Source organism: Gavialis gangeticus, unplaced genomic scaffold (genome assembly GCF_001723915.1).
Source record: "Gavialis gangeticus isolate Ggan-Ray unplaced genomic scaffold, GavGan_comp1, whole genome shotgun sequence".
NCBI lineage: Eukaryota > Metazoa > Chordata > Crocodylia > Gavialidae > Gavialis > Gavialis gangeticus.
Window position 1 is genome coordinate 23156462 of NW_017729030.1, and position 16988 is coordinate 23173449.

Consider the following 16988-nt stretch of genomic DNA (forward strand, 5'->3'; position numbering starts at 1 on the left):
CCCCCCCCCCCCCCCCCAGTTCGGTGGCTTCTTCAGTATGAGAGGCAATGGAGCAGAGGCAGGTGCCTAAACAATTTTTAAAAATGGGTTGGGAGATGGATATGCAACCACTCTGTTCTCTTCTCCTCTTCCAGATTCCTCCCTCCCCTCTTTGCAGAGTCCAGCTAGATGGATAGCTCCTCATTTTCCCCAGTTTGAAAGGTCATCATCACAAGAAGCCAGCTAAGCAAATTAGGTCTCTGCTGCTCTCAGTATTGCACAGAAAAGGAAATATCATCAACTGATACAAAGGCCCACACAAATCTTCCGTGACTTTCTATCTCAATTTGGAAGAAGTTGTCATAGAAATTATCTTAAGAAACTTCCTTATTTGCTTTGCTTTTGAGCACAGCTATTTAGTAATGTTGACATTTAAAGTATCATTGGTATCTGAATTAGTACCCATTGAAATGATGGGGGCAGCTGAGACCTTCAGAACTGTTTCATGCTCTACACTAACTTCCTGTGCTTCATGTTTTCTTAGTACTCCAAAATGTTGCCATGAACAGGGCTTCATGAGCAGGGGCAATGTTAAAAGTAAATTGCCTGTAATAGGCAGTTTGCCAGAGCCAAGAGGAGTAATTGCATGCAACATGGACTGATATTCACAGAAAGTGAATCAAGGAGGTAATAATCTATTTACAATGTCCTTTTTGATTTAGGAAAATATACTCGAGAGGATTCATTTCCATATAGTTCCAAGTAGTGAAACAGATATGTGCACATCTAAATCCTGCATTGCTCATCAGAAGTTTGCTATGACACTATATGAACAGGTTAGATATTTGATTTATCTGGTGGTGACTTATTTCTAATTTCATCAATTTTTGGAAACTAAAACATGCCATTTATTCCAGTGCGTGTGCCGTAGTTGTGGGGCATCTTCAGACCCCTTGCCTTTTACAGAATTTGTGCGTTACATTTCTACAACTGCCTTGTGGTAAGAAACCTTACTTACTTTTTCTTTTTGCTTTTCTCTGCACTTGTCCCCCCCAGTAATCCAAAAATCATACAGGTAAGTGTTACTTAGCTATTGCATTCATTCTACTTTAGTTAAGACATCTAGCTGATCTGTGTTTTTTAAGTAAGATTAGGGAGGATTTGGTTGAGTTAATTAAGCATGTATTGGAAGAAGTACCCTTTTCGTTTGGCTTGTTAGGGTAAAAAGAGACATTGCCAAATGAAGCAGATCAGCTGTGGTAGGACACATCCTGCCAGAGCTGATCAACTTAATTGGGCAAAACCCACACAATCCATTATTCTGTATTGGGCAGAGGCCTAACATAGGATGGATGAGCACCATGCTTTCCTTGTTCAGGGGTTTCCCTATGTCCCTCACTGGCCTGTTTTTCTTGGCTCATACCCATGCTAGATCCTGCACTGGTCCATGCTTTACTCAGAGGTACAGAGGATGGCTCAGAGACATAGGGTGGTGTGGGACCGCAGGAATCTCCAGTGCCCTGTACCTCCACACTGGGACCTATGCTTCACTGGAGGCCTGGGTCAGTGTGGGTCCAAGCAAGGAAGTGCAGGGCCCCCAGAACTTCCTGGGACCTGCACCTCCATGGTAAGCCATGTGCTGACCCAGGCCTTTAGGTGAAGCATGGGTCAGCACAGGTCCCAGTGTGGAGGCGCAAGGATTCCCTCGGTCCTGTGTCTCCACTCTGGGTCTATGCAGGCTTTTCCCACTTATGGGGATGTGCCTGTGGAGTTCCTGAGACAGGTCTCCATAAGTGGGTAACCCAGACTTCAACCACATAGAGAGAGGTACTGTGATATTCCTTAGGGCATGTCTCTAAGTGGGGAAAGTAGGGCAGGTGCTTCCAGGGTTTGAATGGGGGCCTGTTCCTGCAATAGAGTTCCCAGGGTGCATAGGATCAGGCCCCTCAAGTCCCTGGAGCACCTTTCCAGGGTGTTTGGGAAGTGGAGGCAGCCCTAGACTCTACTGCCACAAAGCAAATAGCTGTTCCCTGCAATAAAGTGGTATTATATTACACTATCCTTTTGTCACAACCACTGATGTAACACCACAAAGGGTAGGGTCATCTGTTTGCTCACCGTTTTTGGCATCACCAGTGTAACATTGGGTGATTTGTCAGTTTCTGCCCATGGCGAATAAACACACAAAAAGCATAATTAAAGGGCAGTAAATTCAGATGTAATTAAAAATATCTCCTGCAGGATTTAGTTTGCTTCTACACGTATGGCTTTAGGAGTATAAAACGCCTATTGTAACTAGTTTTCTGAGACGGTATAGCTACAATTATGGCTACTAATGCAATCTAAAATATGGCTAGTTGTGAATCTGCTTTCTCAGTTTCCAGTTTCCTATTTTTATCGCTTTCAAATTCTTTGACAAAGCAAGCTCTTCTGCTCCTGGCAACATCTTAGATGCCTTTTGCATGTTCTATAAAAGGCAGGGAGGAAGCCAGAAATAAGGTTTGAATAGTTGAATTAAGATGATTCAAGACCAGGTTTACAGTTGTATTGTACTGAAAAAGAAATGGAGTTTGGTCTGGGGTGAGCGGGGAAGTAATAAGAGTTGGAGGTATGGAAGATAGAGGAATTGAAAATGGTACAATTGTTAGTCCAGGGGACAGGGGCTGATGTACTTTTTAAAACAAATTTGTATTTCTGTGGTCTCCATTTTGTACAGTAGCTTAAATTCAAGCATTTTTCTTGCTTTTCTCTGTAACAACTCTGATTATACTGAAAATAAATGATACATGCAAAGAAATTTTTAAAAATCCCTTCCTGTTTTGTGAGGTGTAAAACTTTTTTCAAGTCTTACTTACCTTTTAGGAGTACCTTCAGTGGCAAGTCTGTTTTCCTCTGGTTTTGTGACTTTTTTTGTACTGCCTCTTTGCACATTACTTGAAAGCACAGCACCTTCTTGACTCCTCCCTCTGTGTAATTGTTTACACACTTTTTCCAGCTACTTCTGCTATATATCAGTATAATAACATAAATATTTCTTTCTTTGATAGCCTCCTTCAGGTCTCTTTTGAGCAATCTCTTGTACTGAGAACTTCATTGCATAAAAGTAACCACCCTGACTAGTGGGTGTTGCCTTCTTTCATGAAAGAAAACCATTGCTGTGTGTGTTAAGGAGCTTTTAACTGGTTCCTTTTTTTTACTAAATTTAACTTTAGTCTGACAGTCTTAGTACTGTACTTACCTGAATCCAAGATGACTTTGAATTTAAAACCACCTCTCATTAGAATCTATACATGAAAAATTATAACAAACTTGTAATTTTCCATATATAGAAGGGAGGGTTGTCTTAAATTGACAGTGGTAGGAAAAGCAGCAGCAGGGAGTATGTAGCCTGACCCTTGCCCCTTTTTCTGTCCCTGCCTGTTACCTGCCAGATCCCTTGTCCCCCTCTTGTTGCCCGCTTACCTGTCACTTGCCCCCTCCTTCTTCCCCTCCCCTCCTCCCCCACTGCTGTTTACCCTGTGTGGCCGCTCTGGCTTTCACCCAGGGTGTGGGGCACAGAGCATAGGGTGACTCCAGCCCAGGCCAGGCATTAGTGGTAGTTTCAGCCTTGGCCCCAGCATTGAACAGACAGTGGTGATGGCAGTAGCCTTGGGTCAGGGCAGGAACTAGAGCTGGAATCACAGCAGCTCTCCCCCCACTTCTCCCCCTCGTCTCCTACACTGCATAGTCTCTCCAATATTGAATGGGGAAAAATAATCTCATCTTAGATTTGAGTAAATATGGCAGATTTTACTAAAACTAAGTTACTAAAACAAATTTTGTTATTCAGTAGCCTTTTTACCATAAACAAGTTGAACTTTCTGTAGCTTTGAACATGCATGTAAGTTTGGGGTTTTTTTTTTATATAAAGAATTTCACTACTCTTTTTTTACCTGAGATGCATTAATGTAGCTCAGGTCTGAACGATGAGCTATGCTGCCATGTCCTGCCACTATTTCAGATCTCTTAATCTGGCAGATTAATTATATAAAAATTTGATATCGGCAAATGTAGCAAGCAAAAATGGTAATCGTATATTAATGTTCCTACATATACATTGCCACTTTTTCAGCATATTATAAATTTAGTCGTAGGTAAAATTTCTTTACTTTTTAAAATGGATGATCTGTGGTAAGTCTTTTATTCTTACTACTTGTTTACAGCAATGAAGTTGATAGAATGATGGAAAGGCATGAACGCCTTAAGCCAGAAATGTTTGCAGAATTGCTACAGGCAGCAAATACCACTGATGACTTCAGAAAATGTCCTGTAAGTAGGAAAAAAAAAATACTGCAGTCTTGTGAGTTGGAGATTAGGAAGACTTGGGATTTTGGCTGCTTACTAACATGCATTAAAAGTAAGATCTGGAGCTAAAGAGACTAGAGACTAAACTCCATTTATGTGTAGCTTAACAAAACTATTTTGTCAGTTGCATGTATAGATAAATCCTATCACACAGACATACACAGAGACACATGTGCTTAAATTCATCTTCCATTCAGAGAGACTTTCATCTTTGCCAAATTGCATATCTAGGCTTTATTTCATGAATCGGAATTATATCTGCAGAGCAAAGTTTGCTTTAGTCTAGACATGGTCATAATGATATAACTTAACAGACTATAACAGAACAGACTGTTTTCTGTCTGGTTCATTGTGTGTGTTGTCCTAAAAACACCTTTCAGTGATTGTCTGCTTTTCTATTCTTGTAGAGATAGAAAAGGTGGAAAATTCAAAACATGCAAAAATAGTCTCCCTCAAAAGTTACAGGTGTGTGGTGGATATGAAGAGAAAGCTCCACTGGTATTGGAGATAATGCTATTGGGGTGCTTCTTGTAAAGATTAAGATTATATATCCCTTACCCTCTGAATTGTTCCTAATAACCATAGCAAAATTTAAATTTGGGCAGTGAAAGGAATTGTTATTTATTTTTTACTCTTGTCATTTTCTTTAGAAATTTTGCATTCTTGAAGCTTTTGACATATTGTATCTTCCCTTTATTTTTCTTTCTTCCAGAGTAACTGTGGTCAACGAATAAAAATCCGTCGTGTTCTCATGAATTGTCCCGAGATTGTCACAATTGGTTTAGTCTGGGATTCGGAACATTCTGACCTGACAGAAGATGTTATGCGGAATCTGGCAACACAGCTTTATCTTCCTGGGGTATTTGAACTCAAACTAATCTAAAAAACTAATGTAGTGATTTTTTTTTGTTCGTTTTTTGCATTTTAATATGTAATGCACCATATTCATGCTCTTCCTCATCTGTTTTTCTTAAATTTAACATTTTCTAAGTCATGTATTAATTGGACTTTCAGAAACTTTCCCTCTGAAGTTGTTTGTCTGAAGTAATATTATTGAATATTCTGTGTTAAAAATCTTCAGAACATACCCATGAAGAGAGAGTATCCTTATTTTCCAGATGAGGAATTGTTGCATCAATTGACAATTGTCAGCCTGTTAATTTAAGATTTACTTAGGACCTAATTTGTCAGAGTACTAATGATTTTTATAGTGCATTGTTTTCAAGGAACAGGTCCAATCACCTTTTGTTACGTAGGAGTGCACAGTGACTACGTCTGATTCAAGTGATTTGTGTAGCATTACATTCATTCTGAGCAGAGTAGTTCTCCAGGAGGATAGTTAGCTGCCAAATCAGTAAAAGCATCCTCTTTCTTCTGCAGCTCCCCATCTTATTCATTATATGCTTCTGCAATGAAGAAAGCAAGTTTGGTAGATATCAGGCTGCTTTACTTCTACACACAAGATCTGTTCCTTCAGCACCATTCACGTTGGGGAGAGATTAAAATATGGGTCTAATGGAGGTGTAATCCTGTTGTTAGATTGCCATAGAGCAGATACGCAAGTAGATTAATTAAGGTTGGACAGGGATCAGAGCATACCTCTTCCTTACTGAAAAACGCTGTGGAATTTTTAACGTCAATGCAGAGCATACCTTACCCGTGTATGGTTTATCCAGGTATTCCCCCACAGTGAACTGAATGGTACTCGATTTATCTTGCAAAGAATAACAGTTAGAGTTGTGTACTAGGATTCAGACCTTAGACTACAGGTATTTCACATCTGAGTGTTAATAAATTTGATCAAAGGAAGGAAAATAGTGAAAAGATTATCCAGTGTACTTGTTTTGCACACTAGTTAACTTCCATTATTGTATCACAGGCTTCCCTTGATTTCTTTTGCTACCATTCCCTTGTTTTTATACTACCTAGAGATAGGCAGTGTAATTAGGGCAAACTGGGATAATGTCTATTTCAGGTTAAAAATTAATGGGTCACTCCTTGTATTGGCTTCTGATGCATCATTGCTGAAGATCCAGTTAAAATCCTATGCATAGTAGCCGGCTAAGACTAATAATAAAGAATGAAAAAATCAAGGTGTAACCATTTAAAAGAAAAAAGTTCAGTTAAAGCCTTTTTAAAAGTAGACCTAAGCAGTGGCAGATACTTAAGCTCCCAGACCAAAAAAAAAAATCATTCAGCACTTCTGCAAATTTTTTTTGGAATGTTTTGTTTGTGTAAGGTCACAGGGTATCAAATACTGCTGTGCCGTCTGTGTATTAATATTTTTAGTAGACTTACGTGTTAAAAAGAGTAGTTCTATATAAATTGTAGCCTGACTATAGTGATGTAGTTGCTTTTCTGAGACAAACGAGTGGTGTAGATATTAATCTTAATGAATTTAAAATGTCCGAAGTAGTAGGATTTTTCCTGTTTAACTGATACATATTCATGTTTACAGTTGTTCTATAGGGTTACAGATGAGCAGGCTAAAAATGCTGAGCTTTATCTTGTGGGGATGATTTGCTACGCAAGCCGACATTACTGTGCCTTTGCCTTTCACACTAAGAGCTGCAAGTGGGTCCTGTTTGATGATGCTAATGTGAAAGAGGTAAACGTTTTCTACACTTAGAACTCCTCTGTTGACCAACTCTAAATTTGTCTTCATTTCTTAAAGATTCTCTACTAAGTCAAGTTTTAATTGACTGCAGTTTTACTGTTCTGTCCTCTGTTTACTGGGTATTTCAGGTTGTGAAGTGTAATGTTTTGTTTAATGAATAACTAGTGAAAGCCCAAAGTATTTGTAGTTTTGTTTACTTTGCTTATGCAACCATTGTTCACTGCTTTTCTACTGCAGCTTGCATAGCAACCTTATGTGCTATAGCTGTAGCTTTGAACGTGCTATGTTTTCAGATTCTACAATATACGAATGTCTCATATTTCTGGTGTATTTGTATTCTTTCTTTTATTGGATTTAGTGGCTAGTTATTTTTTATATTTGATGCAAATAGGATTTTTTTCCTCAGGTTGGAACAAAATGGAAAGATGTGGTCTCCAAGTGCATTCGATGTCACTTTCAGCCATTGTTGCTATTTTATGCTAACCCAGATGGTACAGCTGTTTCCACAGAAGATGCACCCAGACAGATCATTCATTCTCACTACAAATCAGCAGCAAGAAATGGAGAAGACTTAGGTAATAAAGCTTTGACTAACAGAACTTTAATTGCATCAAATTTGATCAGTAATTGGGAGCAGGCAATCAAATTTCCTGTTTAAAAACTTGGCCTGTATTATTTAACATTAGAACTATCAAATGCTTTGTACCAGAGAGAAAAATGTGACTTGAAAGACGTAGATGAAGAACTCCTGACTGGAAAAATTCTTTTTAATTATGAGCAGGTTAAACTTAATAATTAAAAGTTGGAAATGCAATAAATATTGTGTAAGATGCTGTTTTAGCCTAAGCGACGCCTCTTAATCATTGCTTTTATTATCCTTTTTGGGGTTGTTTAGAACTAATTATATAGGATGAGAAATTCTATTTAAGAAGGCAGTCTTGGAATTCTTTTTTCTAACTTAAGTGTCACTGTTTCCTTTTTTTCCCCTTTGATCCCGTAAAAATATTGGAAAAATAAAAGTTCTGAGAAACACTGCATTATAGTTATGGTGCATGTTAAAAATCTTGTTGTAGTACTTATGGCTGTCAATTTTGTTGATTCTCTCAAAATTGAAATTAATAAAAGGAAAATTGAGTCTTACCTGTTCACATCATGATGTTGAAGAAAAATTGAAGGACAAATGCCATTACCGTATTTGTGACAAATTGCATTATCATAAGTAAGATATTCCAGAATTTGTTTGCATGCTAAACGTAACCAGTTCAGGTAATTTAAATGCGGTTACCCATAAATTAGTATGTTTTCATTTCCAAAGATGGATTATATGTTGTTTTTATAGGTTTTGAAAAAACAGCTATTCCAAAATTGGATCTCACAAGAGAGAATGGATTTTTAGAGACTTCAAATCAAAAAGGCAATAAAAAATTTCAGCCTGAAAACTCCAGTTTCAGCAGAGCTCATGTTCAGGCTAGTGGTGGTAGGGGACCAGGTACGTACTTTTTTTTTTTTAAAAAAAAAATTTGCTGTGCAAGAGTTCAGTTAGAAACGTGTGTTTGTTTGGTTTTTTTTTTGGTTTGCTTTTTTTTTTAATTGCAAGGCTTTGTAATTGATCTCCTAAAATAATTTAATATTTCTATTAACCTTTATTTTTATAAATTTGCAATAGGCATGGGTGATTTGTCATCTTTTGAAACTTTGTAATTTACCAAGCTAAGATGTTAGTAGTTAAAGCTAAGATGTAATAAAGCTAATAGTACATTTTTTTTTTTTTTTTTTTTTTTACCATGACTGTTCAGTTTAATTAAAAATGCTATCATGAGTATTTTTGCAGTTAAGTTAGGGCACCAAGATCAAAAGGACAAGTTCAAGGATATATCCAGAGAATGTGCTCAGAAGGCAGTTGATATGAGAAACTTTCAGTCCTCCGTAAGGAAAGATGCAGACAGAGGACCAAAAAAAGACTCTGGGAGACAAAGAGGTACATTTTTTAAAATCTGGCTTTAGAAACGAGGTTTATAGCAAATTCAGCATAACTGATATTTTTTGTTTGGCAAGTTAAAAGAAAACCTAACATTAGCTTTTTGCTAAATGCATGCCATTTGAGCTTGTTTAGCCTGTAATGGTATGACAGGAATAAATAGCTATCATAGGCAAAATATTGTCAAACTGGGGAGTTCCTTTTAATTGAAAGGAGAAATTCAGAGGAGGTTTCTTATTTTTTTCATTTTAGATCTTATTGGAGAAGACCGCTCTCACATTAAGTCAGGATCGCCTCCTGTTGGAAATGGATTTAGACAATATGCTGACCAGCGTGTTTATAGTAGCCAGGGAAGAGGACCTTACAAACATGAAAGTATACCACATGAACCCAGACCGCTTGCACAGGTACTTGGGTCAAATAAAACAGAAGCTTTTCTTGCTGTGGATAAAGGGATGAACAGATCTAGGATTGACAATACCACTGGCTATGAAACAGATAGCAGCCAAGATTCTAGGGACAAGGGAAGTGTTGTCAGCAGCAGCAGCAGTAGAAGCAAAACCAAAGGTTGGAAGCCTATGCGAGAGACACTAAATGTGGACAGCATTTTCAGCGAGACTGAAAAAAAGCAGCATAGTCCAAGACATAAGGCAAATCAAAGCAATAAAGCTAAACAGGAAAAGGAGCAGAGCTTTAATAAGTGGCCAAAAGAAAATCAAACCCAGAAGAGTTTAATGACCATTTATGAAGATGAAACAAAACAGGAGACGGGGAGTCGAAGCTCTCTGGATTCAGATGGAAAAGGGAATCTGGAGAAAGGAAAAGGATTTACAGAGAGAAAAGTTCATGGTGACAACTGGCAAATACAAAGGACTGAATCTGGATATGAAAGCAGTGATCATATTAGTAATGGATCTGCCACTCTGGATTCACCTGTCATTGAAGGAACCAATCCAATGGATATCCGAGGCGTTAAAGAAACTGTTTCCTTCAGGTAAACTTTGGTGCTCGTGTGGTATTTCCTGGATCAAGTTCAAGCTTTCTATTTGAGATTTGCCATCTTTTTATTGGTGACAATAGATGTAGAAAACTCTGAAGGGCTGAAAGGGGCTTGTGAAGTAGGAAGTGGGAGGTAGTCATAAAAAAGAAATGCAAAACCAAGTAAATTGTTAATTTTTTTTATAACTACCATGGCTCAGTCCTTCAGTGTTCAAAACTAGTATCAATTCTGTACATGTAAAATTGGGCCCACATTTATGGGCTAATAAAATGTGAAAGCAATGGTATACATGGTCTAGAACGAAGGTGGCCAATATATGACACAAATGCAATGGCATGGGCAGCCTTTGTGTGTGGCACCTAGCAGTTCAGGAAGAAGATAGGCAGCAGAGCAGAAGATTTGCTAGAAACAGGAAGCTAAGTGAGAGGTCAAACATGTATTAGAGTAGGGAGCAGAAGGCAGAGCAGCAGATCAGGCAGAGGAGGAGGATATAGGTGCAGAGCTAATTTGTTGGCTCCCACTAGTTAACATTTAATTAACTTAGTATTTTAGATTTATACTTTGCAGTTCAGTGAATAAAGTATTTAAAATCTATACCACGAAAAGTTTAAAATATAAGTGTACACATTAGTAAGACACAGCTTCAGGAGTGTGTAACCCCCAGCTTGTGGGTCAGATCTGGCCTGCAGTTGTCATTTGGCCTATTGGGCTCCCCCTGGTCCAGAAATGTGGCAGCAGGGGAGTGTTGGCATGTTGGTTGCTGCTCCCCCGCTGCCAAATATTGGTACCCATTGGGAGCCTCACAGGTCAGGTAGCATGGCCCTGCGTGCTGGCTTGCTCATCTGTCCGTGGGACCAAAAGGTCGAGCACCACTGAACAAGTTTAATAGTGAGATCTAGTTTGAAAATATAGTATATGGAACACAGTAAACACAATCAGTTTTCTACATGTTTTACACCTTTCAAACACTTGCATTACATACTGTATTTCCTACTGGTTAGAAATCTAATTATTTTTCTTTTATTGAGCCTTGAACTCCTTCTCCATAAGCCAGGGGAGGGCAATTATGTGGATCCCTGGGCCACAATAGAGAGTTTGGACCTGTTGCAGGCTGGATTAGCACGGCCTTTTCCTCCATGCAGCAACCTGCCAAAACTCCCTGTGGGGCTTTGGGCAAGTGGGGAGCAGTGCTTGGGAGTGGGAGAGGTGAGCAAAGCCAATCCACTCACTGCATACCTGGGGATGTGGGTGGGGTGTTGCTTGGGTGCTACCTCCAGGGAGCCAGATGGGGCTGAGGAGAGGGAGGGGGTGCATGTAACAGAATTTGCCTGGGTGGTGTGGTCTGCATCTGCCCCCGTGGCGCTCTGCCTGAGGCTGAGCCCCACCTGGGGTACCCTATGCTACGTGCCTAGCTCTGGCCAGTGCATAGCTTCTGGCATGGCTGTTCCCCATGCAGCTGCAGCCCAACGAAGCTGTTCCCAGTTCTGCTCTGCTTCGCTCGCCTCCAGCAGGAACCACACAGCTCAAGCTCCCTGTGCTCGGAGCAGTGCAGCAGGGGCATGAGGAGGAGCTGCAGCTGGAGGTAAAGGAAGCAGAAAAGCCCTGCTGGCTCAGGCCCAAGTTAGCACATGGAACTTCTGGTGTGGCTGTTCCCGGTGTGGCTGCAGCTGGCCAGGTGCTGACCTTGCTTCCCTTGCCTCCAGCAGCTGCCCCTGCCCTGGGGGATATTCAGCCAGGCAGCTCCCACTGGAGGTGAGGGGAGCAGAGCAGCACTGGGAATGGAGTGTGGTGTGGGCTGCCCCAGTAGGTGGGGCATAGCCCCTTGCAGAGCACCACAGAGGCATAGATTGATTAACAAACAGGCCAGCTGGGCTCCTGCCTCAGTGTGGATGAGATCAGGCTGGTATGCATGATGCAGTGGGCAGTGGCTGCTGGGCACCACTGCAGTCAGACTAAGCTGTGGTGGGGTGAGGGGCTGTCCCTGGAGCTCAGGCTTTGCCACATGCACCCAGTGGGCAGCGGCTCTGCACCTCCAGTGCCAGATCCACTGCAGACCTGTGGGTGGGGGCGGATGCAGCTCCTGCCCCGGGCCTGGGGGGACAGCACATCCTGCTCTAGCCGTTGCTGCTGCTGTGCTGGCCAGGGAGGGAGCCTGCAGCCATGGGGTGGGGCAGGGTTTGGATGCCCGGTGAATCGTAATGCACCCCTGCACAGAGGCTGCCGCGAGCTGCATCTGGTCAGTTGTGCAGCCGAATCCAGCCTTAGGGCCATATTTTATCCACCCCTGTCATAAGTTGAGAGAGCCAATACTAGTCCAGGCTCTTTTGCCTCCTAAATACTTTTGTTGGGTGACATTTGTCTGACAAATTATTTGAGGTTGACCAAAACATTTCACTAAGTCAGGTATTTTGGCAGTATTTTAATAATAATAAAAACATTTTTGTTGTGATGTTGGAGGAGGCGGGGCAGAATTTCTATCAAGGGTAGAGACAGATGAAATCCTGTTTTTAAAGTGTGTGTGTTTGGGCCAAAGTGGGAGGCAGGGAACTTGCCTCAGCACAGCTAAATCTGCTTTAACTGTTACCTGCATGCTCTAAATTGCAATACTTTTTTGGTCGGAGCTAAATTTCCGCCTTTTAGCTTCACCTGCAGGAAAGTAGGAGTGGGCTAATGAATCCTTTGCAACAGAACAGCTGACTAGTGAGCATTCCCTTCTATCCTAGTCTACAGCTAGAGGGAATTTCAGAAAAAAAAAAAAAAAAAAAAAATTACATTTTTAATAAGTATTTTTAAAATTATAAGAAGAAATCCAACAATAAAAAACCCCTTAAAACATTACATTTAAGTCTGAAGCAAATTGTTGCTGCTTTTGGCTTGCCCTGGGAAAGTTTTTATTTTGGGTCAGCAGAAATGCTTCTCCTACCCTCCTATGTTTTGTAAGACTGCAGACAAATGACAAAAACAGTTTTTATGCATGTCTAGAAATGACTGTTTGGTAAAATGAGAAATTGCATATTTAAATATAATACATTTGGTGATTTAGCTGTTTATACTTTTTTTAAATGCATTTTTCCTTTAATTTTTTTTTTTTACCAGTCAAACCTGAGTGACAAATTCAGTAGTGTAAGTTTTTCTGAGGTGTATTGCACACTGAGAAATGTTAATTAAGGTTTAGATAACTTTAGAACACTTCTTACTATATATTTTACAGGCTCATAACTTTAACAAGCCATAAAGGAACTTAATGAGACTTCTTCTCAGCAGGCAGGGGAAGATGACTTTAGAGAAAAGTGTCTTGCACTGTGCTGTTTTAAATGTTTTCTTCTTCGTCCTCCCACAAATGCTTTACCAGTAATATTACAAAGAAGAGGCAATTTGTACATTGAATATCTGCATGGGAAATGTATTGGACACTTAGTTTCAAACTACTAAATTTCTTTTTCATCAATGGCATTGCCTAAATAACTCTCAAAGTTTGACCAGAATGTTTAGGACTGCTGTTGAGAAGAAGGTTTTATAATTTTATTTCCCCCCTTGCACTTGGCTCAAGTTTATTTGATTAAAATAAAGTGCAATTTCAAAATTGTTCTGGCTGGGCCACAAACTGTAGCATTCCCTTTCTTTAATAAAAGTCCTTTTTCTTTTCTTTTGTTCTGACATGAGAAAATTTTCAAAGAAATGAGTTGGATCTGGGTTCCTTTCTTTGCCTTTAAAAAAGTTTTCCATTAAATGATAGATATAACCACTTCTGGCCTTCATGAAGAACAAATACCGTTGAAAACAAATAAGATATGGTTGATTGTGTTTCATAGTCAGCACATCTTTTTCAGTCGCTGGTAACTTTAGGATTCAGCTATCTTCAAAAGGCCAGTGTGTAGATATGGCTCTTCTGAGGACTGTGTAGCTTGAAAGATATGACCTCTCTTTATCAGTAAATTTTGTAAGGAAAAGATTGGCGCCCAGATTTATATACATAGAGACAAATTTTTTAAAACTTAGTATGTAAATGTGCATAGGCAACTGGTTTTGTATTAATAAGTTAAGTATAAACTATACTGGCTCATTTGTCTTACAGTGACCTGACTCCAACAGCCAAAAAACCTGAAAATATGTTGCAGTCTACCTCTCAGCAAAACAGGAACTATTTTGATGGTAAGAATTTTAATTTGTGTTTGTCTTTCTATGGAGGGCTTCATAAAGAATTCATAGACATGTCAGAATGGTTTAGTTTCATAATTTTACTACAGTGTTAGAAGTTGAAAGGTTCCAAATTTGACTTGACAAAAGCTGGTGTTTAGAAGTAATCTTATGATACTTTGTAGGATTGACAATTTGTGTGAAAGTGAACTTTTATCTTCCTCTAACAACTGTTATTAGTGATGACCAAAACTTGTATTTAGATTGGCAAAATGTACAAGTTCATTTTCTTGATTCCCCCCCCCCCTTGAATTCTTGAAATATTAATTAAGCATATGTCTACGCTGCACAGTGTAGACTGGTGTAACAGTACCTAAGCTAACCCTAAGTAGACTAGCTTGGGTATGGAAAGCAGCACAGTAGGTACACAAAACAGTGTGGTAGGAATGGGGAACTGCTATTTATCGCACTTCTAAATGAGCTAGTTTGGATATCTACAATACACTGGGTTATGTAGTGCAGACATACTGTGAGTCATGTTTTGTTGTAAATTACATTTAATTGTTTCGTAATTCAGAGTGTAGTGACCTGGTGTAGTATTTTGGTAACCCACATCTTAGTATGCTAAATTATACAACACTTGCTTCTGCAGCTGGACAACATTTAGAGTAAACAACTTTGTATGCAGTTATATACAAGAAAGGATCATTATTGGAAATAGTTCCAATATCCATCTTCAAGTCTCCCCTTTTCAAACATTTTTCTCTCATGCATATCTGAAGTCTCCATTTTTTTCTGTTTTCTGGCAATTTACTGTAATGAAAATTTGAAAATTATTTTTAGCAAGGATGAGAATTTGATCAGTTTAGGTTAATCTTTTTGAAATCTCAAAGCAAAGACTTCCTTTTACTAAGTACTCTGTCAGATCTTCAATAGCTGTATACCTCCTTCAAACAATTTTTCCTTGGAATATAGCCATATCAGGAAGAAACGTTTGGAAAAGGAAATCGGCTTCCTTTTCCATATTAAAATGTCTCCTGGTTTCGTATAAAGCTGATAAATGCCTCTGAATACTTATATTACAGGAAATAGTATGGGGTCAGCCAAAATCTCAATCTAATGATGGTGGAACCATCACATTTTCTGTACTTATACAAAATCTATATTGGCTGGGGCCAGTAAATATTTGGTTATTTTCTCAAGAGAGATTTTATTTTATAGAAAATGTACTATAATTTTCTGTTAAACAAGCTGTGTAGGTTTCATAGTCTTAGAAAATTAGAACTGAAGGCACAGCAGGAGTTCATCTAGTTCAACCCCCCTGCCCAAGGTAGGAGCATCCGTTTCTAAACCATCCTAGAGGAGGTTTTTTGTGGGGTGTTTTTTTAGCACTTTGGTTTTTGTTCCCCCCTCCCCACCCTGTCAGAGAGGAGAATGCACATTCCCAGCCCCATATGATGACCTGTAAATCCCAGAAGCATGGATTAACCAGACATCCTCCCAATCTACTTTGCAACCTGGAGACAAACACAATTTGGCATATCACACACCCTGATTTAAGGAACTTTTGGTATCATCCTGTCCCCTCTGTAAACTTGTCCCAGCTTGTTTAATTTTCTTTCATAACTAAGCTGATTTTTTTTGTTGTCATTGTTTTTGAGCTCTGCTCCATTCTCCTGTTACTGAGCATGGTCCTCTCCAATTTTTACCCACTACAAGCTACAGAGTTCTCATAGTCCCTGGGCAGTGTGTGTGGGAATCTGCTGGGCTTTTCACAGCTTACTGTAACTATTGCTTTTCACAGCATACTCCAGGTATTGCGTCTCCTAAATAATCCCTGATCAATGCTTATCCAATATTGTTGTCTTGAAAACCTCCGAGAAAGCAGATTCTGTAACTTAGTCTGTTCCACTGCCTTGTTTTTTTAAAAGTGAAATTTTCTCCTGATATCCAGTTTAAACCTACTTTGCTGCAACTACAAAGCATTGATACATATCCTTCTCTCTGCAGTAGTGGAAAAAAGCTGTTTTCCATCTTTGACAGGCCTTCAGATATTAGAAGACTGCTATCGTGTACCTGTCTTAATGGCCCTTATTTTTTGCAATCTAAACATGCCTGCCATATTTACTCAATACTAAGATGGTTTACCTCTCATTTAACATGGGTGGTGGGGAAGAAGGCCCTCTTCATAGAATTGTGTGCTGTGGCTTGGGCTCCAGGCCTTCCCTGGGGTTAGGGCCATAGCTGTAGCTGCTGCCCCTCTCCTCCACCCCCCTGCCCCATTTTGTTTGCTCTGTGCTGGTGGGGCTCCATGCACACTTCAGCCTGGAGCGCTGAGCACGATCCCAGCCCAGCCTGAAGCAGACCATGTTTGTTGTTTTGTTTTTGATGCCTAAATGTAGCACCTTACAATTAATCCCAAATTCAAAGTATTTTCCTTGTACCATTATTCAGTCTTTCTGGAATATAGAAGATGAACTCACCTATTTTTTAATGTCACATGAAGTAATTAACAATTGTCTGATGTTATGTGGAATACTAATACTCTATTTGACCTATACCATGATACATTTGTGCTATATTCTTAGTGCCATGAAAGGAAGAATTAGAACTGCTCTTTGCTGGCACAAGGAAAAAATTGTGAACTGTATCAAAGGATCTCTTCTGCGTAAGATGCATATTGGATTACATTAAATACTTGAACTTTAGTTACTGAAACATTGTTAAAAGTACCGTAATATAAAGTGTTCAAATACTGTATTTAGAAAATGTCTTAAATTCATTCATTCTAAATAATCCTGAGGTCAGACTGGAAAAATTAATGATATTGATATTCATTTGTTATGGAAGTGTTCAGAAGTTATATATTCCAGATCAAACTGAGTGTCTACATATTTAAAAAAAAAAAAAAAAAAAAAAAAAACCATTTTAAA

The 16988-nt window shown here is 39.3% G+C and overlaps 1 protein-coding gene across 3 annotated transcripts in view; it reads left to right on the plus strand.

Annotated features, from left to right (window-relative positions):
- The window catches only part of USP53 (ubiquitin specific peptidase 53), a 50390-nt gene that overhangs the window by 18881 nt on the left and 14521 nt on the right, over positions 1–16988 (plus strand). For 2 of the 3 annotated variants that reach the window (XM_019522032.1, XM_019522033.1), the window contains exons 4-13: positions 702–815; positions 897–979; positions 4182–4287; positions 5036–5182; positions 6782–6931; positions 7347–7515; positions 8280–8429; positions 8772–8918; positions 9171–9912; positions 13994–14070. In XM_019522032.1, coding sequence (XP_019377577.1) covers positions 702–815; positions 897–979; positions 4182–4287; positions 5036–5182; positions 6782–6931; positions 7347–7515; positions 8280–8429; positions 8772–8918; positions 9171–9912; positions 13994–14070 — 1885 coding nt within the window. The remainder of the gene's footprint in view (positions 1–701; positions 816–896; positions 980–4181; positions 4288–5035; positions 5183–6781; positions 6932–7346; positions 7516–8279; positions 8430–8771; positions 8919–9170; positions 9913–13993; positions 14071–16988) is intronic. The other variant, XM_019522034.1, reaches the window with a different exon arrangement.